This window comes from Manacus vitellinus, unplaced genomic scaffold (genome assembly GCF_001715985.3).
Source record: "Manacus vitellinus isolate BGI_N305 unplaced genomic scaffold, ASM171598v3 scaffold_98_pilon, whole genome shotgun sequence".
Classification (NCBI taxonomy): domain Eukaryota; kingdom Metazoa; phylum Chordata; class Aves; order Passeriformes; family Pipridae; genus Manacus; species Manacus vitellinus.
In genome coordinates, this window is record NW_021940910.1 from 9618 (window position 1) to 32212 (window position 22595).

The 22595-nt window shown below is 40.8% G+C and overlaps 1 protein-coding gene across 1 annotated transcript in view; it reads right to left on the reverse strand.

Annotated features, from left to right (window-relative positions):
* Positions 1-209: 209 nt before the first annotated feature.
* The window catches only part of POLR1A (RNA polymerase I subunit A), a 32307-nt gene continuing 9921 nt past the window's right edge, over positions 210-22595 (reverse strand). The window contains exons 13-34 of the mRNA XM_018086573.3: positions 20615-20869; positions 20080-20271; positions 19200-19343; positions 18548-18731; positions 17274-17356; positions 17004-17162; positions 16590-16688; positions 15548-15700; positions 15275-15357; positions 14351-14516; positions 13620-13841; positions 12175-12389; positions 11368-11535; positions 10558-10693; positions 9422-9579; positions 8364-8478; positions 7640-7756; positions 6655-6936; positions 5853-6053; positions 4989-5106; positions 3649-3813; positions 210-1217 (exon numbers count right to left, since the gene is read on the reverse strand). Coding sequence (XP_017942062.1) covers positions 1117-1217; positions 3649-3813; positions 4989-5106; positions 5853-6053; positions 6655-6936; positions 7640-7756; positions 8364-8478; positions 9422-9579; positions 10558-10693; positions 11368-11535; positions 12175-12389; positions 13620-13841; positions 14351-14516; positions 15275-15357; positions 15548-15700; positions 16590-16688; positions 17004-17162; positions 17274-17356; positions 18548-18731; positions 19200-19343; positions 20080-20271; positions 20615-20869 — 3516 coding nt within the window. The 3' untranslated portion in view covers positions 210-1116. The remainder of the gene's footprint in view (positions 1218-3648; positions 3814-4988; positions 5107-5852; positions 6054-6654; positions 6937-7639; positions 7757-8363; positions 8479-9421; positions 9580-10557; positions 10694-11367; positions 11536-12174; positions 12390-13619; positions 13842-14350; positions 14517-15274; positions 15358-15547; positions 15701-16589; positions 16689-17003; positions 17163-17273; positions 17357-18547; positions 18732-19199; positions 19344-20079; positions 20272-20614; positions 20870-22595) is intronic.

The following is a 22595-nucleotide window of genomic DNA, read 5'->3' on the forward strand; positions in this document are numbered from 1 at the left end:
ATGGTAGTGATCAAACTCTCAAGAATTCATCTACTTGTGCACAGTGCATTCTGATTAAAGTTGAATGCATAAACAAGTCTGATTTCCAAGGAGTGGCTAACAGCTCTGGGCTACACGATTTTAACAGCAACCAGAGTCCAAGTGGTGGCTGTTGGCCACATAGGGAACTCCCCTTGGTAACACAGCCACATAACAGGGCATTCAGGATATTTCTTTGCAATGTCCTTTATTAAATATTCTCTTTGATACAGAAGATGTAAGTAAAAATAGTTTACAATCTCTGTTTTGGTAATTCTTACAGGAGTCTTCTGTGTAGTCACTGCCACAGCAGCTCATGTTGGCATTCAAGGAATTAATCCTTAGCAAAAGTCAGGTCTCTCACTGTGTGAGATCTGTTCCATACAAAGAAGTTATAAGAGTAGGCACTGGAAAGTGCCTATAGGAACCATGAAAACTCTGAATTCCAGTGTTCAGGTAATACAGAAATTTAACAACTGTCTGTTTCACAGACACATTATTCTTACTAAATGAAGTAGAATAGGAAAATGCATCCTCCAAAGCTTATACAAGTCATGGCAGTGCACCCCAGTGCAGCAAAAGATGAGGAAATCAACACTCAAGCACAGATGCTCCAATACAGTGTAGCAGGTGAAGCACAGCACTGCCCAGCTACACCTGCCAGTTTGGAATGCTATTTCCAGTGCTGGAAATTTGTCATGTTAATGACCATGAGGCAACTGGCACCACCCACCCTGATGGGATTCTGCCCCACAAAAATTAACACAGCATAAACAGATTCTGCTTTGACTTCTGCCTGCCACAGCTGCTGCGCGGCCTCTCTGAGATCCAGACAGACTCCTGCATTTTATTCCTTTCTATGTAAACCAATAATCTCCTTTTTTACATTGATGAACAGTAAATAAATGTTTCTTTGGATCAAAGGGTAGCTCCTGTACTCATTCAATAGATAAGGCTCACGGGGTATCCAGATTGAGAAGCCTTCTGGCACAGGGAAGATGACTGGGGACACAGCCACGTGCCCTCACTGTGTAGCTGTAGAGCACACATAGCTCTTATGAACATTTCAGTCAGAATCCTGAAGTTATCACCAAAACACTATGTCAGGGGCTGCTTGAGGTCAAACAAGCCAGTCCCTCCTTTGACAACTTTTCCAACCACCAGGCAGGCCGAAGGGGAGCGCAGCTCATCGTGGGTACCTGCAATGGAATTCAGACAAAATCTGTTAGGAGGTGCCCAAAGGTTTCTCAAAGGTCAGTGCTGGAAAGAAAGCATTTCGGTTTACATGCAAGAAGCCATCTGGCCCAGAGAGGCTCTGCCACCTGCTGTTCACACTGACTTGGGATTTCTGGGAGCAGGAGTCCAAAACTCTTCCTACCCCTCCTACAACAACTACTATCTCATCCCGATCTTCTTTGTCCAAGCAAAGAATTAGGCCACACATTACTAAATTCTCCCTATTCAGCATGGAAAGACAACACGTTCTGAGTTCTAAGAGAACACAGATTTGACTTTCCAGTGAACACATTTTGCTGATTAAATAGATCACTAAAAAAAATACGTGTGAGGCAAAACCAAAAAGATTCTCTTGTCATTGCTGCCTTTTCCCTTTGTTAGAGTGAATCGTTTTGATGTGGATTTTAAATCCTTCTGGCTAGATAGGAAGAGAACTTTTCACTGGAGAGACATTCCATGAATTCCTTCGATTTTGTGGTTGCTCACTGTAGCGAAATAATGTCACAGAAATTTGGAAGCATTCAGATGACATGTCTGGCTGGGATTGTTTTGCTTCCACTGTTTTTCTAAGCAACCAGGCTGTTTTTCATTCATCCTGACTACAGCAAGCTGGAATTTTATCGTTAGAACAGTTAGAATATTGGAAATAAAACCGTTAAACTTTTAATAAGTTTGGTTCTTTTTATTCTACTGAGCAAAATGTGCTGAACTTTCTATCACGCAGAGGATGTGGGGAAGAGCTGCACCACAGCACAGTGTGCTTGCTGCTATGATCTCAGCCACAGCTGGATAACCAAGTGGCTGCTCCTAAATGTGTGTCAGTTGAAGGAAAAACAGCTCCTTTGTAAGGTCCTTAAACAGGACAGTCGTAACTGCCCTGTTTGCTCACGTGATGCTAACAAAGAGTTGTTCTCCAAGCACACAGCCCAAGGGATCTCACTTGTGCTGCCATGTGCTCCCTGCACACCAAGCCCTGATCAGCAACCTGTGCACAGCAGCCACAAACCTTCCTCTTTCCTTCTTACTGCTCAGGGCCATCTGCCCCGAGGCTCCCTTGCAGTGTCTCTTTAACTGTACAGTCAAGTTATTAGTTACACTACAGCAGATTAGATCCAGGCTGCTGCAATCCCCATTATGACTTTGATTTCCAGCGTGGTGAAATCATTAACTCCCTCTGCTTTGTAATCAGTGCAGCATTCCTGCCAAGTCACCGTGCCCTGCTGTCAGTATGCACTGCATGTCTTTATTTGTAATATTATCCAAAAACTACATTTCACTTGGCAAAAAAGCTCATGGGATTTCATTTCCAAGTCAGTGTGTGATATGACATAAATCCAGGGAGTGCAACTGCACGAGAACATCCTCTTCTCCTCAATTTCACCCTGGATTTACACTTTCCTTTTATGATTTTCAGATGAATTAAGTCAATTGTAACCAACACTGTTCATTAAAACCCAAATTACCTTCCCAGAAAAGGTATAAAGCAGCATTAACCACAAGGAATTCAGTGATAAAAGCACCTCTGGCACCTGTGCAAGGCAGTTTAAGGCACAAGCTGAGGAGATGAGGGCTTTCCCCATCTGTAACTGGGAGGAAAGGAGGCAGTACAGTAGCATCCAAGGGGAGCATCCAACTGGCAAGTGACAGACACCAAGTCTATTTGCAAAAGGGAGATGTAATTAGCATCCAAAGCATGAGATCACATAATCTAATGACAGACTTAAAGTATAAGTTTTATTTTGATAGAAGGCCTTAAATGTGGATGGCTAGTGGTGTTCCAAATGCCCTAAATGATCCACACAGCCATGTGATATCTGCACGTTCCAGAGAGGCAACTAGAGGGCAGAAGGATACTCTTGGGAATCTCAAATGGCACACAGAAACCTACCATTAGACAAAGGAGCCTGACCCTTTGTCTGTGTTTGAGGAAAAATGCAAAGATAGTAAAGTGGTAAATCAAAGTAACAACCAAGAGGTCTGTTCTCACAATAAAATGCTGAATAGCAAGTCTAGAGAAGATATGGAAGTTATAAGAGAGGCACAGAAACAGAGCAGAGATGATAATAGCAGAGACAGAAAAAGACAGATTTAGTAGCTTGTTATAAAGCTTTGCTATAACAAACCTTAACAACCTAAATAACAATGCCTATCTAATTCTTAAAGAAAGGAGTCGCAGACCCCACAAATTACATGTGGGAGCTGACTTCATTTAAGCTGACAGAATTTTATTAAAAACACCTGGAACATTTTCCTGGGCAAGGGCTTAATTAAAATTTTAGCCTCTGGCATTTTTTTCTAATGCAATTGTGCTTTACTCAAAACAGTGGAAAGTTAGGACGAAAACCAAGCACATGTGAAACGCTGCAGCAAGAGATCTCGAACTAAACCACCTACCCATCATTGTTGCTTCCTTCAAGAACTTGTAGCTGGTTTCAAATGTCATCTGCTGCAGAGGGGAGGAGTTGGACTGAATTCCAAAACGATTCAGCGGTTTATAAATTCCTTCAAAACACATGTAATCTGCCACAAGTGAAAGGTGCCGAGGGTCTACCACAATCCCTTAGAACACAAGAAAGAGCAATCATCAGAGCATTCAAGGGCTAAGTGTGTGGGTTTTTTAAATAAATCAGATCTAAATTAAACCCCTTGAACCAATCAACATGGAGAACATCTCCATTAACATTCTTCTGGCAGTGTGTGTTTGCCTTAACTGCTCCCCTCAAATATCCAAGAGAGGCAGACCTATCATACAAAACAATATCTCTCCAGGGAAACTGAAATGTCAAGAATGCTGTAAGGCAGGGGAGTTTCTCTACATAAAATCAGTAGGGCCTGGACCATCTCTGTTTATGCAGAGGGGGATCACACATCCATCCATCTGGAATGGACAGAGCTCTATCCTCTCACTCGATGGCCTGGGCTCTGGAGTCAGAAAGGTTCTGATGTTCTCTGTGCATCCACAGAAAAAAATCCTGTTTAGGCTAAAAAGAAATAGCACTGATTTCTAAATAACTGTGTAATGGGGGATCATTAACAGCTCTGTCAACATTTACCAAGCAGTTCTTGAACAACTTGAAGGTGAGACCGTTCTGGGCTGCCAGCTGGCAAATCCGTTTGATATAACTGCTTGCTAAAATTCCCACTGTATTAATCTTCCCTCTTTTCAATAGTTTAATTCACAGCAAGACACAGCTCACTGAAGGGCAATTCAACATGCCTAACTTGAGCAGTCTAAGTCAGGCAGCCTCCCCAGGCTGAACCCTCTGAATAATCTACGCAGAGAGAACATTCAGACAATACAGTGCAGCTATTTTAGGGAAGCTATAAAATCTCAGGTGCCTAGATTCCCATCATTAAAAAGCCAGAATGAGGCAAGATTGATCCTGTTCTCAGGGCCACTATACAAGTCTAACAGTTAGCTTCCTCAGACATCAATAATTAATTCGTTTGGACCTTACAGCTTGCAAAAAATATACCAGAATAGAAAAACTCTGTGAAAGGGGGATAAATTCAAACTCATCTAGTGTATTTTCTATTGATTAAAAGAAACCTAATAATTAACTAACAAGGTCTGTGCAGAAGACACTGGAATGATTAAAATGATGAAAACCTGCAATTTAAAAATATGCACATAAATGGAATGATCATGCAAAACCACAACTGTAAGCACTGTGGCTGCATTTTCCAATCTAATGGTATTAAAGACTACCTTTAAAAATACAAAGAAATCTTACCATATACAGCAAATACATCTTTTATTTCCTTTATAATCACCCTCAGGGCTGATTCAATTCCATAATTCTTAGCCATGGCATGAATATCATTGGAATAAAGTCTGTTCAGGTCCAAAATCTAAAGGCAGAAAAAAATAGAGATGCAAATTAGGACAGCAGTTGCTCTGTATTTCCAAATAACTTAAGCTAAGCTAAGATAGCTTTTTTCCTCCATTTTTCATGAGCTTAAGCAGCATCAACAGTTACAGAACAACTATGAAGCAGCTCAGAGTCAAACACAGACAAAAATGATTCCAGGGATTTATGTTTAAGCAGTATTATACACATGAATAGGAGTACTGGAATCAAAACTCACCACAGGAGAAAATTAACTGAAATTACAAAAAGCAAACTAACAAACCATCCCAAGCAGCAGAGGAATGTGTTAAAGTCTTCCAAACAACACAATGCAACACCCAGTGTCTCAGACAGCCAGAACTTTTAGCGAAAGAGAAGATATATCTTAAACCAATCCTGTATTTGTTGTGTTATGGGCCAGATGGGGTAACAGAACTATTCATTTCCAAGCACTGCAATTCATTTAGATGGAAGAACTCCCTTGGGTAACATTTAGAGACTCAGTAAGCAGCATGGTGTGAAATCATCTGTCATTAGGCACTGGCTGCTGCACAAACACTGATTTGCAAGATGCCCTTGAGAAAAGGCTCTACTGAGCTCTGAACAGATCTGGGGGTAAAAAGGAGGAGGAAGAGAGTTTAAGAGCTGAAAAGGCTACAGATCAGCCCTGATAAATTGAAATGGCATCCATCATCCCCTAGAACACAAAAGATCATTCAAGTCTGGGATTATAAATAGATTACACACGTCAGAGTATCTGAACAGCTCCACCATGTTTATCCCTTCAGTGTGCAGAACAAATTCCTTCTCTCCTTCCTTACTGGTGCTTTCATTCAACAGGCACCTTGTGATCCCCTTCACCTCATGGATCACTGTGCTGCGTGCCAGGGAGGCGAGCAAGGAGGAGAGATCGAAGTACACCTTCGTCAGCGGCAGCGCCAGAGAAACCTGGCAGGAAAAAACCAACACAGTGTGAGGAAGTTTGAATACCAGGCTCAATAAACAACCCACTTCTTTTGAGGCAAAAAGCAGACAACTGGAATCACCCAAGTTGTGTGTTTAGGAACATAAACATCTGACTGGAATCCGAGCCGAACGATGCCAGTACGAACTCCCCATGCCAAGATCAGTCATGCACATTGCTTTCAAGATCTCTGAACTTACATTCACTGCTTATTTGGGGTGGCTTTCTTTGGGGAGAGAGGATGGGTATCTGTTTGTTAGGGGCTTTATTTGGTTTTTTAAAGTGCTGAGATTTTTTTCAACAGTCCAGCCATCACTTTTGTTCATCAAGAGCTGCACAGCAGTCCATTGCATATTTAAAGATTAAAAACATGATAAACCTGTCAAAAACTTGCTTTTAAAAAGAAGTTTCATCAGGCATTCTGAAAATTAGAAATTACTGAAAATTTTGTCGAGAAGCACATTTGTAGTGCCACTTTCTGCATTCATATGGGATTGCTGAGATAAAACAGCAGCACTGCACTGAAAAGATCCATTTGTTATGGGAGCTGCATGCAACCACCCACAGATGATCCAGGCACCTTACCTCACACCAAAGTTCATTTTCAGTGTCAAATGTGTAATCCTGTATGGATGGGTGGCTGGCCAGAACAGCATTTACTCGCACCTCTACTGCCTGAAGTAATTGATCTTTCTCTTTTTTAGTCTGAGACATGAATGAAAGAGGTTGAGATTCTTCACCCTCTGCTCCATTCTGATCTTCTTCAGCACCAGGAGCCTTTTCTTCGTTTTCTGATTCAGCCTCTTCATCTTCTGGAGTCTCATCAACATTTTCTTCCCCATTCTCTTCTTCGCTCTCATAGTCGACCTGCAAAGAAACAAAGTTGTATTTATTTGAGCCAGAACCTGGACAGAAACAAAGCAGACCATGAACAGTTTAATTCAGGAATACTCTTCATTGCTGATTTGCAAGTACCTCGCCTATGGTACAAGGAAAATGCAATTCTGTTGTAAAGAAAATAATACAACAGATTCAGTTCAGTCTCTATTCCTTTATAATCTTGCCATTATTCCTCAGCACAGTCTGGGATGCTACAAGCTATTGGAACTGTAACAGAATTTAGTTTTCTCCCCCTGCAAAAGTCTCATCTCTTCCCATAATCCAACTCTGAAGATGGGATTCCCTCAGGATTTTCAATTAGTCCACCCTCTTGCTGAAGTTAAAGCAACCCATCTTTTAAGCAGTAATTATGAAGTACTGAACCCAGAGAAACATGCAGAGCCAGGGAGAATATTTATTAAGAACAGTAAAGTTTTAAAAACAATTAATGGCATGAAATTAGCAAGAGGTGAAGTTAAGACACATCTACCCAATGCCTGAAGAAAAAGGCTTCCAAGGAGGTCCAAATGAAAACTGATCAGCACAAAGCAGAGATTTTCCTATCTCCTCTCAAGAGGGGTTTGAGCTTTTTCAGCATTTTGCTTCAATGGAAGTTTTCCTTCCCAACTCAATCCCAGGCAGAAGAAAGAGACAATTGAAGAACAGTGCTGAGCACCTATAAAGTCATTACCTCTTCTTCCTGGTTCTTCCTCCGTTTACTTTCTGTAGCATCACCATCCCCTTCATCAGCTTCTGCATCAACAATGTTCTCTTCTTCCTCTGCTACAGCTTCCTCATTACTCTGTCTCTAGAAACCCATGACAGATCAGATAATGAGGCTGTTAGGAAGCATCAAGAGCATCAAAAGGCTTTATATCATTATCTGGAATTTAACAATCCCTCGTTCAGTGTTCTATCTTTAAGGACAAATTAATTTCTATAAGCCCACTACTATACAGAAATGAACTTACAATAACTTCAGCACTAAAAAAGATGAGTATCTACAAGATGGATAAGCTATCAGACTGCTAATGACAGTCCTTGATGGAAGACCAGTGGCAGAAGGAACATGCAAAAGAACAAACAAAGGACCTTTACAAAAGTTTTGACAAGCACTGCTACAACAGGACATTGATCTGGGAGCAAACAGAGTAATATGCTTTTGTCTCAGTGAAGCTAAAATAAACTGGCATTTTCAGAGTACAGTGAATTAGGATTTAATACACAAAAACTTTAATTTCCTTGTTAATTTTATGTGAATGCAAAGACAGTTTATGCATGAAGAAAATATTTAAGTAGCAATTTAGACTTGACACACTTTGTGTACACTGAAACATGCTACACTTTTCCAAACGCTGGTTCTGATAAACAGGTAAAGGAAGGGGTGTTTTTTTTCAGGAAGTGTTTTTCTGTACCTTGTCCTGGTCATCATCTAAATCCTTCCGAGTTGTCTTCCGAGTGCTGACTTCAATAAAAGATGCCATCTTTGCACTCTTCCTTCTAATTGCTTCCAGAAAAATTTTGAAGAACCTGACAGAAGAAGCAACCCAGAATATCAAAGTTCAGCAGCACCACAGTCAATCTGAAGTTGTCAGAAAAATAATTTATTTTGGTTAAAAAGCCAGTCAACTCAAAAGAGGAAATATTCCCTGATGGATGCAAAAGTATTTCTAGGATAAGGCAAATAATTTTTCTTCTCATCCCTTTTCCATTCCCTTAGGAATCAAAGGTTGGTATCAGCTCTCTTACTATCACAGATGTAGCCATGAGTCCAAAGCTTAAAATGATATGCTCATCTGGATATAAAATCTGCACACTAAATTGACCTTCAGAAGAGATGGTTCATTACTGGACTTTTTTTCTTTTTTAGACCAACAAGTACATACAAAATAAAGTAACCCCGCTTGAACTCAAGGAGGAAGAAATCAATGAAGGCTTTCTACAAAACAAAAATAGCTTTCCATAGACCCTTATTAAATATTCTACTTTTAACTAGACAAATTTGGTCAGACATGGGAATAGAAACAGGGGCTAAAAAACAAAGGGGGAAAAATAAGCCAGCATTTTCCGATTGATTTATTTTTTAAAATACTAAAAAAAAAAAAGAAAAAAAAATTAAAATGTTTAGTTCTGTTTAATGAAAGCACCAAGGGATACCTAAAGTATTCAAACATTTCTGCTGGTAATAAGTGCTTAAGCATCCAAAGATAAGGAATGAAATGTTGCTTATTCGGCTCTTCTCTGACTATATCAGAGACATGTGAAAAGTCTGCCCTGATACAATTCTACACTGTCACTATGCCACAGATCCACAGTTTATTCAAGACATAAACACAACTGTGTAAATGCTCCTGGTAGCACATCCACAGGAAACTGGTGCTCTGAAAGCCATATCAGCTGTAATAAACAACATACAGAGCTCATAAAAAGACAAAAGAAGAGCAAATATTAAAATACCTGAAAGCAAACCCACCTTGTTTCCATGAAGTGCAAGATCTGCCTGGGCCTCACACACTTCTCCTCTCGGTAATATTCATGGGGCAAGAAATGGAATTTGATTTTGTAGAGGCGATGCTTGTTCTGCTTGTGCTTCACATGCAGGGATTCCTCTATGTCCACTTTCTGCAGGACCTACGAAAGCCCCAAGTGAAAATGTTACTTCTTTGATGAAGACACTTCATTCACTCCCTGCAATTCCACTATTTTCCACTGGAGACCAGAATTATACAAGGCAAACTTTTCTGGAGGTTTTGTGGCAGCTCCCGAGGAACAGGACTCTACCCAATTGCATTGTTTTTGGCTTAAACTCTTCTCAAAAATTAGCTTAAGACAACAGTGGGAGAACAGCCTCACCTCCCACCTGACTTCTTCACAAGACACTACCCTTCTTAGTGGGTCAACAGCTGCATTTTATGACCCCAGCTCATTGAACAGGACAGTATTTCAGCACACAGCTGAGTCTTAACTTTATCCTTGCTGCTTTCAACTTGCAAGAGTAAGACAGAATTGGGTGCAGCATGTAGGAGAGCACAGGACTGCACTCCCAGGAAGAGAGGGAACACAGAACACATCACACTTCAGTATATGGAGTCTCCAGGGAGCCACACATTTTGAGCACAGCCACTTGTTTGAGACTGAGAAGGGGTGGGGGGCAAACAGAAAGGTCTCTATTATGCCAGTCACAGCCAGGTTAGCTTGTTTCAAAGACAAAACAGAACCCCTCCAATTCTAAGACTGTCAAAAATGAGCTTGACAAAAAGCCAGGCAAGACTATGGCAGCAAACATAAATCCTCTCTGCCGTTATACTACTGCTTTCTCTGAACTATTTCCCTTCCTTTACATTTCAGAGTTTGCAGCCTAGGACAGGGTTCTACAGGTTAAATTGAATTTAAGTTTTACACAGCCACAGTCACTGCAATTCCTTCCAACACTCCACTTCCTAGCAGGTATTACAGGTTCAGTAGGTAAAGAGAAAGGACCCTCTCATCTTGCATTCACAGTTAAACCTTCAAATGTGGAAACTCCTACTAAGCCAGAGCTACTGATGAGCTCAAACAGGAGATTTTGTTTTGCCAATTTTCAAAGGATGCACTGGACAGGAGGCTCACCTCAGCTAAGCAGACTCTTGTGAGCTGTTTCTTAAGATGTTTCACCTTCTTGAGGGCTTTCTTGGTATTGAACACAGGAACACTCATCATTGGCGTTTTAATATTTGCACTGGCCACCATCAGTATTTCCCGCAACCTTTAAACAAAGAATGACCTTTCAAATTAAGCCAAAAAAGCACTTTGCAATCAGATGAATGCCTAGTTCATTCTATTAGGCAGCATGCAGCAGCTGCCAGTTCTGCCAAAGCTGTGTGCACCAAGAGCTGTGTGGTTACCACTGCACTGCTCCTTTTCACTGCTCTGGTTCCCCACCAGGCACAGCACAACAGCAGCTCCACTGCCTCAATGAGATTATTCCCCCCCAGTTGTGGGAAAAGAACAGAAATTATAATAAATGGTTCCAAGAACAGAAGAACTAATGAAGTCTGTTTCCTACAGATGCATAATGGATGCTTCCTCATGTTCTCCCCCTTCCCTGCTTCTCTGAAGTAACACAATGACCTCCCACCTAAGGCATCACACACCCACACGAGGCCAGGTCAGCACCCACGTTAATTCAGAACAAACTGATGATTTGCTGTATATCAGATAAAAGTAAGGGGCCTTCACAGATATTTTGGTTCATTTTCCAGATAAAAAGTAACTGTAAAACTTGAAAACATTAAACTAGTTCTTAACAGGCACAATTTTCTATTAAACTGAAGGATCATTCACCCTCAAGATTACACATATACCTGCCAGTGAGATTAAGCACAATTATATATCCAAGTGCCTGAAATAAAGGACCCATTGAGGACACAGTTTTCTCACCTTGGAATACCCAATGTGACATTCATTTCACCTCTGCCAGCAAAGTGAAAGGTGTTCAGAGTCATCTGTGTGGAAGGTTCCCCAATACTCTGAGCTGCAAGAAGACCCACAGCTTCTCCTGGGTCACAAAGAGATCGCTGCCACTTTAAATACAACAAATCCTTTAATCTGAAGACAGGAAATAAGAGGTTTAGCTCAATGTACAAAATTAAGAACTCAGACAAGACCGAAACATTGCTCAGTTCAATAAAGTTACATCTTTCAGCCAATTTCTCCTGGTAACTTATGCATAAATATGCTCCAGAAACTGTAAAATTCTCTATCCCAATTGGATCTGACAAACACAGACCATTAACCCAGAACTGGGGCCTTGGCCAAACCATATTTTATTTCTGCTGCCAATTCCCAGAATGTCAGAAGAGAGTCCATTTACTCCCACTTGCTCTTCTTAACTGCCTTGATGACTCCAAGGTGTGTCAAGAGCATATTTTGGGTTTTAAGGTTACTGTAAAGTATTATTTTATATGTACAGGGACAGTAATACACTGCTGTTGTTCCAGAAGGCCTTTGCCAAAGCCCTCAGCAGCATGGAAAATTCAGGTTTGGAAGAAACAGATAACCAGGGCCTCCCACTGCACACTAAGCACACTTGGCTTTCAGGAACCATTCTGAAACCCACTGCTTTATTTCACAAAGGCCACAACAAAAACAACATGTGGTAAAGGTTTTTCAGTTTTAGCAAACTCAGTTGAAAAATGTATTTCAATTTTTGGCTCAGTTGAGAGAAGTAGAGACAGAAGTTTTTACCTATCAGAAGAAAGTGCTGGGTGCATATAACTTTGGCTGTTCTCAGATTCCCATTTATTGATATAACCTTCGACTCCATTTTCAAATGTTTCTGAAACAGATGCAAAATGAGTATCTGGACGCCAAACACCAAGGCTTGGGTCAGGACACTTATTTGTCTTCTTCAGATACTTTCTTCGTTTCTTCTCATCCAGCTCATACCACATCTTCAATAACTGAAAAGGAGAGGAGATTTTTAAGCAGACTGGTTTCTCCACAACCACCTAACACTGCTTCCAGGAGCAGCAGTGAAGGAGAAAAAGATAATCTGTGTAAAATGTAAGGGTGAATGCAACACAGCAAACAGCTCAGCTACAAATAATGGTGTTCTCCTTTATCTGATGCTTAACACTTTTGAAGCCAAATGACTTCAAGATTCTTTTCAAGTCTGAAATAGTCTGACACATAACCACAGTAACTACTCCAGAAACCAGTGAAATGCAGCCTCTAGGAATGATTTTAACTTGGGAGTGAAACCCCTTGACATACTTAAATCTTTACTTCTAGCTGACTATCACCTCGCCTATCCAAAGCTGGCATGAAAAAGGAGCTTCTCTGATTTTCAGTTCTCAACATTCAAGTCCAATAGTCCAGCAGAGCTCTTATTACGCATGTTGACAGGTTTTATTTCTCTTCTTCAGTCTGTTAGCTATTAAAGTAACATTTCAACTGTCACGTTTGATAAAAGAAATAGCTAATACCAGCTTAAAAACAAAAATCAATTCAGAAAATGAGCTAACCTGATCTTTTACAAGCCTTGCTGTTTCATGAAGGAGGAATTGGCTTGTGACATGGAGATCTGTCCACCGAGCTTTCTAATATACTGAGACAAACAAGTATCTGCATCTACATATCTACTGAAAGCAAAAAGCAGGACCTGTTTGCATTTTGTGTCCATACATACAATCGTCATTAGAAGCCACACCATATAGATCAGTGCCATGATGTACAAGAGGCTTAAGCCAGAGTATTTTTTGGAAACGCTAGGCAGGGTTGGCTCAGCCCTCTGATCTTTGGTATTTAAACAGGCTCTCATCCAGCTAGCAGATATCTGTCCATGCAAGGGAGACTTACTCTTTGTATATGAAAAAAACCCTATATAACCCACCAGCAAAAAACCAACCAAACAAGAACAATCCCCCCAAACCATCCATGAACATGAGCTGTTTTCTAAAACTAGATTTACCTCAGAGTTTTTAGCTCCTGACCCAGTACTAGGGCCCACAGACTTTAATAAATAATTCTCAGCTTCATCACCCACAGCTGACATATGATTCCTTCAAAAGGTAACTTGTTTAAGTAGACCGTGAAACACTTCAGGAAATACAAAGCAATTAAAAAAAAAAAATACTGAATTCTGAAACTTTTTTTGAACGGTTTGGTCATTTCAGCTGCTTCTGTGTTACCTGTAAAGTAGCAGGATCTCTTCCATTTTTTATTTCACCTGCTGGAATCTGTGCTTTCACACTTGCCCTTTTCTTTTGGGAAAACAACAGAAAACCTCCTTCTCTTTGCACAGAGCTTTGGTGCCTGGATCGCCACTTTTTGATGGCTTTGAACTGCCGGTTAGCTTGGTGAGACTCCATCCTTGCTAAAGCTTCATCCAGATGGTTTGTCTTCTGGATTACCTACAAGCAAGTTGTGTGTGTGATTATTCTCTCTATGCTCATTGTGGCAGAAAAGGCAAAGCAAACTGAAATGGTCATCTGCTGCTACCCAAAATGCTCAGTTGCTGTAAAACAACTTACAAAACTGGTTTTCAACTCAACTGAGACAAAACTCCTTATAACTTTATGTTATTATCACCATTCTGTAATAAGCAGTGATGACACTGATAAAAGGAAGTTAATCAAACTTGACAGACTGTAAAGTAATTTTTGCTGAATTCAAGTGCAGAGTTGAAACACAGTGCTTGGTGGTTTGCTGAAACTGAGACTTAAATCATGCTGAAGACTTTAGATCTGCTTCCATCTTTTGAATACAATGATACAGTGGCAAAAAGGAAAATGTAGATTAGTCTGAGAATGACTGAGAGAAACAACTGTTGCCACTGGATCCCTGACAGATAGGCCAGATGTTAACCATGCATTTCAGTCTCCCCTTTACCCCAGATAAACACAAGATTTAGGTGTTCTACCTCGTAGTTTTCTGCAATGAAAGGAAACTGCTCTGGCTGTAAGAACTGAGTTTTAGGGATATCAAGCCCATCTTCTCCATACAGAAACTGCACCACGCTGCCATCGCTGTCCCGTACAGTCAGGTCATACTGAACCACCAGTCCTTCCAAGTGTTTTATGATACACCTATTGCAGAGGAAAAAAGACATTAAAAAAAAAAAACAAGAAAAGGAAAATGCTATTAAGAGGCTACAAAGCAACACTGATGATATAACTCTAACACAAAAAATACTGTTTTCATTAACCTCTTAAGTGTACTTAAGGGCTGAATGGGAATTCTGGAAGCCAAAAATCCTACAGACACAACCACCAAGTGAAATGCATAATGATATTGGTGAAGTTTTCAGCTTGTTGCTCCCTCCAGTTTCCTTGGACCAACCCAACTTAAAATGAAACAGTAAATTACTATTTCTGCTGTCACTCTTTAACAGTTGTCTGAAAGAAGGGGACATCCCTCTGAAACAATTACAAGCTTCCATCTTCTTCCATATACTGGAGGTGTTGCTTGACTAAAGATGAGGGTCATGCAATGTGGCCAAGAAAAACTAGAGTTGCCTGGAGTTTCTACATCTGTACTTGTACCAGCAAAGAGATTTCTCCAAAAGGAGAAGCTGCTGCTGCTATGTGCCAGAGATAAGCTAGAGATAATACAGTTCCACTTGATCTAGTCCTGTAGAAAACTGGACTTAGAACACACATTCAACATTCAGACAGTAAACAATTTTGTAAAAGTCAAGTACAGTGAAGCTAGTCTAAGCACTACAGGCAATTCTGGTCTACAGCACTCTCCAAAAAATAAGCCCCCAAAAAACCAAAAAGAGAAAAATCAACCAAACAAACAAAAGGACCTTTTAAAGGCTCCAGTTCTAAACCAAGCCTCTTACCTTTGCAGGTACCCAGAGCGGCTGGGTTTGACAGCTGTATCCACAAGACCTTCCCTGCCAGCCATGCAGTGAAAGAAGAATTCCTAAATACAAGCACAATACCATCATCATTCTGCTGAGAAGTACACCAAGACTGGAAATTTAAGCTATTCCTCAAAAGCTACATATAAAAGTAGGGTGAACAAGGTAATTTATCTATAATTGCAGATACTCGGTATTAAAATACCAAGATTAAATGATCTTCAGTATCAATATAAGCAGTATTAAACTTACAGAAGGTTTGATCCCAGTGAGAAATCTGCCAGTCACAAATCCTCCTGAGCTGGGGGAAAAATCATAGGGCTGGAAACAGGGCAGTGATTTGCCAGATGCCATCAGTGGGGGTCTCCGACCTTCCAACTCGATCTGGCCCAGCAAACACGAAATCTAAATGTGGACAGGAAAAAAAGGAAACATAACTTTTCCATCCAACTTTTTTGCTCACGTAAGCTTAATAAATGTTCTTGAAAAATACAGTAAAAGAAAAAAAAAGTAAAATGTTCACTACATGCTCAGTGTCTAAATGTTAACTTTTTCATGAAATGTTCATGCTACTCAGAGGCAGAAAAGGAATGAAGATTTCATCTGGTCTTCTTAGTTATGCTAGCCCTCTGACTTATCCTCAACATTTTCATTCTCATTGTGTATGTTTATTTTAATACAAAGAGATGTGAAACTAAAAATATCGTAAATAATTTTTTGAGGGTCCCTACATGATCCTCACCACCTCTCAGAAAGAGAACAAAAATCTCAAACCAAAACACTTCCTCTCTTGAGCTTTGGTCATTCCCTCTCATCAGAGGTAGAATTTTAGATGGCATTTTTATAGTGTTTTTTGCTTGGTGTCTGTGTTGCAGAAAGCAAAATGAAGAAGCATCCTTGCCATTTCCACCAAAATCAAAGATTTCATTGTTCCTATTCAGTAGTGGAAGAAGGATAAAAGGGTCAGTCTCCAACAGAGGCCAGGAAAAATCCTTTCTCCTACAGTAGATTTGTTTGCATGAACTGCAGCATTCCTTCTGAAAAGCAGGTCTGCTGCTGGAATAAATCCTCATGTACTGAGAAGTGATTCAAAAATAGATTATAATAAACACTGACTCTCCTCCATCACCCACTGAGGTCTTTATTACATTCTTCTAAAATTTTTCCATGCCACAGTCCAGAATAAAAATCTTGCTTTGGTATTAGATATCCCCACAAGAGCTTCCCAAGAGCTCACATTCTAGTTCAAATCACATCAACATATGTAGTTGCTGAGTATCCTGGCTGTGATTACCTGCATTGTGTTTACAGTGGATCCTTTGGCTCCTGACTGTACCATCAACTGCAAATTGTTCTCTGGAAAGCTCCTGTGGAGACCAAGGGGCATACAGACCTAAAGAGTTGTGGTGGAGGGAAGGGAAGAAAACCAAACATTAATAATAAAATAATGAACCAAAGCAATTCCAGTTGAAGGCTTTAACGAAGTGAAAAAACAATCACAAATATTTCTATTTATAATTTTAAAAGCATCTTGAACATTAGGCCATCTCGCTCAGGGAGGACAAGGCTGAGGTGGAGAGGCAGTGTGTGAAGCCTTATGCTGGGACAGATGGAAAGCTTCAGCCTTCAGAAGAGTCAGGAACCCCTCACCAACTTAATAAGAAAGTCTCCAAACAAGATTAGTATGCACAGATGCCTCGATGCCAACCTTGTTAACTTCGTTGTTGTAATTGTTTACTTCCTCCTTGAATTTCATATCAACCATGTTAAAATCCCTCTGGTCTTTGCAGAGATGGGCATCCTGCCATTTCCCTTGGACCTCTTCACATGATGCTGTTTCTGGCAAATTAAGAGCGGCTCTAACAGCCTGAAAGTAAAATATGGGGGTTTATAGGTGTCAAGCAGTCATGATTAAACAGGGCATGGTTTCAAAAATTTTTAATTATGGGAAAAAAAACCACCTGCAAAACAGACTTACTTCAATACCACTCTGCTTTGACTTCTCAATGATTTTTTTTCTTTTGTGATCTGCGTCGGGTTTAACCAAAATATCTTCAATCCCTGTTAAAGAAGAGACCCAGAACACAATGATCTAAACTGAAAGAGAATTGAGGAAGGAACCACATTTGCTGTCAGGGATTTTGAGAGCAAAGAGCTGGAAAAGAAAGTCACAATTAAAGTTATAATTCTGCAGCTTGACAAGAAAAAAAATTGAGTGGCTTTTTCATGGAGGTGCAGGCCATCAAAAAAAAAACATGCAACATCAACTAAGCATTAAGGGTGCAAAATCAACTTCAGAAGTCTTAATTCAACAGTCTCTAAAAATTTTTAATTGGTGCACTTGCACAAACAAATGTTTTATGGGTCACATCAATCTAGTTTTCCTCTTCCATCCACATCAAAATTCCTGTTAGCTGAACGTTGCTCAATCTGGCATTTCTTAGCTTTTTTAAAAAAAGGTAAATTAAAAACGCAGACCCCTCTGATGACAGGACAAGGAGAACAACAGGACAAATTAAAGACTGGAATCCTAACTGCTCTAAGCTATTTGTAAGGAGTCACTAAAATGGTCACTCCTGCTCCAGTCCCACTTTTCATTTTCTATTGTTTTAACTACCTAGTGATCCCAGGCTTGTTACCTTTTCCTAACTAGTTTTTGCACCCTGGCTCTCCTGACACGTGTTCTGTATCTTACAGTCAACAAATCACCTTCCTCACTCCAAAGATATCCTTCCCTTTTCCTTGGCTCACAGCAGTCTCTTGGTTCCTCACTATTGCTGTCTAATAGTGGACTGTGCCTCCACAACTCTTGCATGAGTTTGCAAAGCTGTAATGAAAGTCAGACATTTACCAAAAGTTTTACAGTAGAGTGGTGCAAGACCTGATTAACAACCCCTCAAAGTTCTTCCATCTTGCTTCATCAGTTGTTCTGCTTTCTGTGCAGCAATTCTTTTTCAAAAAAGATAACAGAGATTCATAGGAGGTTTTGATCTAAACAAAATTTCAACATGGGGCATTTAGACTGTGTACACTTTGACTAGGATGGACAGAAGAGAGAACTTGTTGGACATACTCAACATTGTACTTTATGTTTATGCACCAACCAGGAAGAGGAAAGAAAAAGTTCAAAAAAAGGCTGGCAAGCAGCTATACCACTCTAGGGCAGTCTTGCTAAATTTTCTTTACAGAATTAGCACGTATTATGCCCAACAATGTCTGCTTTATATCTCAGGAGGTGCTGCAGTTACTCACCCATTGTAAACCCCCTGTACAACTGCAGGTAAGCAGTGAAGAGGCGTCCCAGGCACGTCAGCACTTTCCCACTGGTTTCACCCCCATAGATTTCATAGCAACAGTGGACCAGGCCATAGGCAGAGCTGCCAAAGTGAGCTTTGTCCAAGACTCCACACAGTAACTCCCCGTTTCTAATAATAACCTGAAAAATAAAACACAGCCATTCAGGAAAATGGAAATTTTGATCTTACTATGACCTCTACAGGTTTTTCTGCGTAATCCATGTGAAAATAGGTTTAAGTTTAAAAAGTTCACATAACAGTTAAATATGGTCAGATTATCTGTACTTCCAGAATTTATAGCAGAAATAAAACTTCTAACACCATCTGTGTTTTTCCACCCATAAAGTCCAAAAATGAAGACACATGGCCTAACAAAAACAGATGGAATCTGCATCAGTCAGGACCAGATGAGAGTTTTTCCTGACCCCCAGGCCTATCTTTTAATCACCCGCTTCTGGCAGTAACTTTTGCTAAATATCTGCTTTTAACTTTGTCATCCGTCCACCGCCCTTCCCATTCCTCTACTGTATACACAATTTTAGTACAACACAGCCCACCCCAACCTCCAGAGCTGCCCCCTTCTCTGCTGTCCCAGACTTGCTGCATACCTGAGATTCACACATTGAATCAAGATTTAGACGTCTGCTTGCAGGTCCCTTCACCCAGGCTCTCCCACCAATCTTGGCTTTCCCAGTCAAATTCAGTGGAATGTGGTTGTCTGGGATGACGTTTATTAGCAACGTAGAAACAACCTATAAAGAAGCAGGAAGAGTGGCAGGAACTATTTATTTCCTATATTCCCTTCTCAACGTATAGAATTTGGCATGGAGGAGACAAGCAACTTCCTGTATGTATTTTCTCCACTGACAGCAAAGTTTTAAAAGCCTGGAAATCTGACAAGACAGAAATATCCTTATGCTACTCTAGCCTGTGAAAGATCAATGAGCTGAGACACATAATTATTTAGAAACGTATGGAAGCAAAGACTTTTCCAATAACTAGATAGATTAAAATTAACAACAACAAAAAAGAGCTGTCTGTTGGGTTTTACATGAAAAACTGGCAGAGAACTTCCTCTACTCTGCTATAAAACATGATACTTGGGTTGAATGTTAAGCTCTCTTAAATAGCACAAAATGGAGCACTCACTTAGGTTTCCCAGATATTACATCAATCTAATGATGATCTCAAAAAATACCAGAATATTTACCTATAGCCTTTAAGTTCAGGCATAACCTAGTTTACTATGACCTTCCTTGCTCCCATGCCTGTCACCTGCACCACTACACTTTTATCTGCAACACCTATTCTAATTCTGCCATTTTAAATGAAAGATGACTCTCCCAGCTCAAGAACATACACCAGGATCTATGTGGTGTGGATCAGATGATGGGATCTGGCTTTTTAGAGCAGCCCTGGTTTTAGCATCAGCATTCTGCTTACTATGGAACCATTGGCATTCTTCAACCCAGTAAATTAATAAACCACCTGCTTTCCTGTCCATAATCGCTGTGGTTTCATAATGGCAGGAGGAAAGGTTTTAATTCTTCCTTTCTTGTCTGTCAGTCCTCGGTAAACAAGCTCCATATACTGCTCTCTGGTGAAAAAGCAGCCCCGGATTGTCATGCTGACTCCAGAAACCATGTGATCCTGGATCAAGCCAGGAAGTGGCTTCCCATCCTAAAGAGATAACAAGAAAAAGGGTTGGGGGTGTTAATAAGCCTCCAGCTCCCAAAACTATTCCCCCTGGATAAAAGCACTAAAGTAATTTGTAAAGAACTCATCATTACAGCACAACTCCACTAAAGCTCTTCTGGACACTGACATTCAAAGGAACAAGACTGGACATGCTGGGCTTCCTTCAGATGAACAAACCACAGATGGAGAAAGAAGAGAAACCAGGAATAAATCTCAGAAGTAAATAAATAGATTTGTTTCAATATTCTCTCATTTATCATTAGAAAAAACAAACAAACCAAAGTGCTTTCAGGTAGGAGTACATTTATCTGACAGTTTCACTTGCCTTTGGCACCAGATACTGTTCATCAGTACAGGCTAAGGTGTAGGCTTCTGCCCTACCCAGCTCGCTCTGTGGAAAATGGGCATTCATCTCATCTCCATCAAAATCAGCATTGTAAGCCTTGCAGTTGGCATAGTGAAGCCTCAGCACTTTTTCTCCAGGCAGGATTCGGGCCCGGTGAGCTTGGATGGAAGGTCTGTGAAGGGTGGGCTGGCGGTTCAGTAACAGGACATCTCCATTTTTAATATGTCGACACACCTGCAAGGGAAATTTGGTTGCTGCCTACATGGCATTTCCATGCATGGCTCCAAAAGGACTGCACCTTTAAAGATACACACACCCAAACCATTTTATTTCTAGCATGCACAAAACTGTGCAGTTCTGCACAAAACTCAGAGAGAATCGAGACTGCTTGCCCCTGAACACCCTCTGCTCTCCACCAAATCACACATTAACTCCTACAAACCACAGTGATTGAATCAATAAGCTATTTATCCAAAGCCCACTGGGTAAATTGATACCTGCCACAATACACCCAGCCCTGGACATCCTAGAATAAGGCAATAATACCACTCAGTAGGTGGAGCAGAGGATTTCTGAGTTATAATTTCAGGTTTGAGTACAACACAATATATTCTTATTTAGAACAGGGTCTATCAAAACAGTCTCGTTTTAATTTTTCTGTCAGTAACACTCATATATCCACTAAAGTGATTATCGACAGGAGTATGACAAGTTGTACAATCTAAATATTGTCATGTTTACCTCTGTGACAGGTTCTGAGAGGACTGACAGCACAGCAATACTCAAGTCTTAAATATCGAATCCACTATACCTCTCTTACAGACAGGGTAATACATAACAGACAATGTGAAAAGATTATTCAACACCAAAACCTCTGCCCTAGCAGCTAAATAGTAAGTTCCTAATTCTTGAAATGGAGGGAGATAGAGTTAAGAAGTTTCAAAGGTTGATTAAGCTGAAGCAAAGAAAAGAAACAACAGACATAGCATCAATTAGGTTGGAAAAAACCTCTAAGATCATCTAGTCCAACTCTTAACCCAGCCCTGTCAAGGCCACCACTAAACCATGTCCCTAAATGTCACATCTACATGTCTTGTACAAATCTCCAGGGATGATGATTCCACCACCGCCATGGGCAGCCTATTCCAGTGCTTCACCACCCTTTTGATGAAGAAGTTGTTCCTAAATCCAATCCAAATCTCCCCTGGCACAACCCTTGTCCTGTCGCTTGTTACTTGGGAAAAGAGACCAACCCACACCTCGCTACAACCTCCTCAGGTAGTTCAGGCTCTGCCCTGAGCCTCCTTTTCTCCAGGTTAAACATCCCCAGCTCCCTCAGATGCTCCTCATCAGACTTGTGCTCCAGAGCCTTCCACAGCTCTGTTGCCCTTCTCTGGACACACTCCAGCACCACTTTCCTGTAGTAAGGGGCCCAAAACTGAACACAGGATTCACTGTGGCTTCACCAGTGCCCAACACGGGGGAGATCATTGCCCTGGTCTCACTGTCAACAGTATTTCTAATACAGGTCAGGATGCCACTGGCATTCTTGGCCACCTGGGCACACTCCTGGCTCATGTTCAGCCCCTGTCAACCAGCACCCCCAGGTCCTTTCCCTCTGGGCAGCTTTCTGCCCCTAGCCTGGAGCTCTGCATGGGGTTGTTGTGACCCAAGTGCAGGACCCACACTTGGCCTTGTTGAACCTCATTCCACTGGTCTCAGCCCATCTCTCCAGCCTGTCCAGATCCCCCTGCAAAAACTGACTGAGGGTGCACTTCCAATTGCTGAGAACTTGCTGAGAAGGACAGGGAGGAAGGAGGATGTAAAAGCATGAAATGAAAGCAATATTTTATCTTCCATGCTGCTAAACTTCTCAAGAACAGTTAGCTGCAAAAGACTACTCTGCATCTTACCAAGGTGCATATTAAAAGAAAGAGTAATATTCAGAATGGAAAAATGG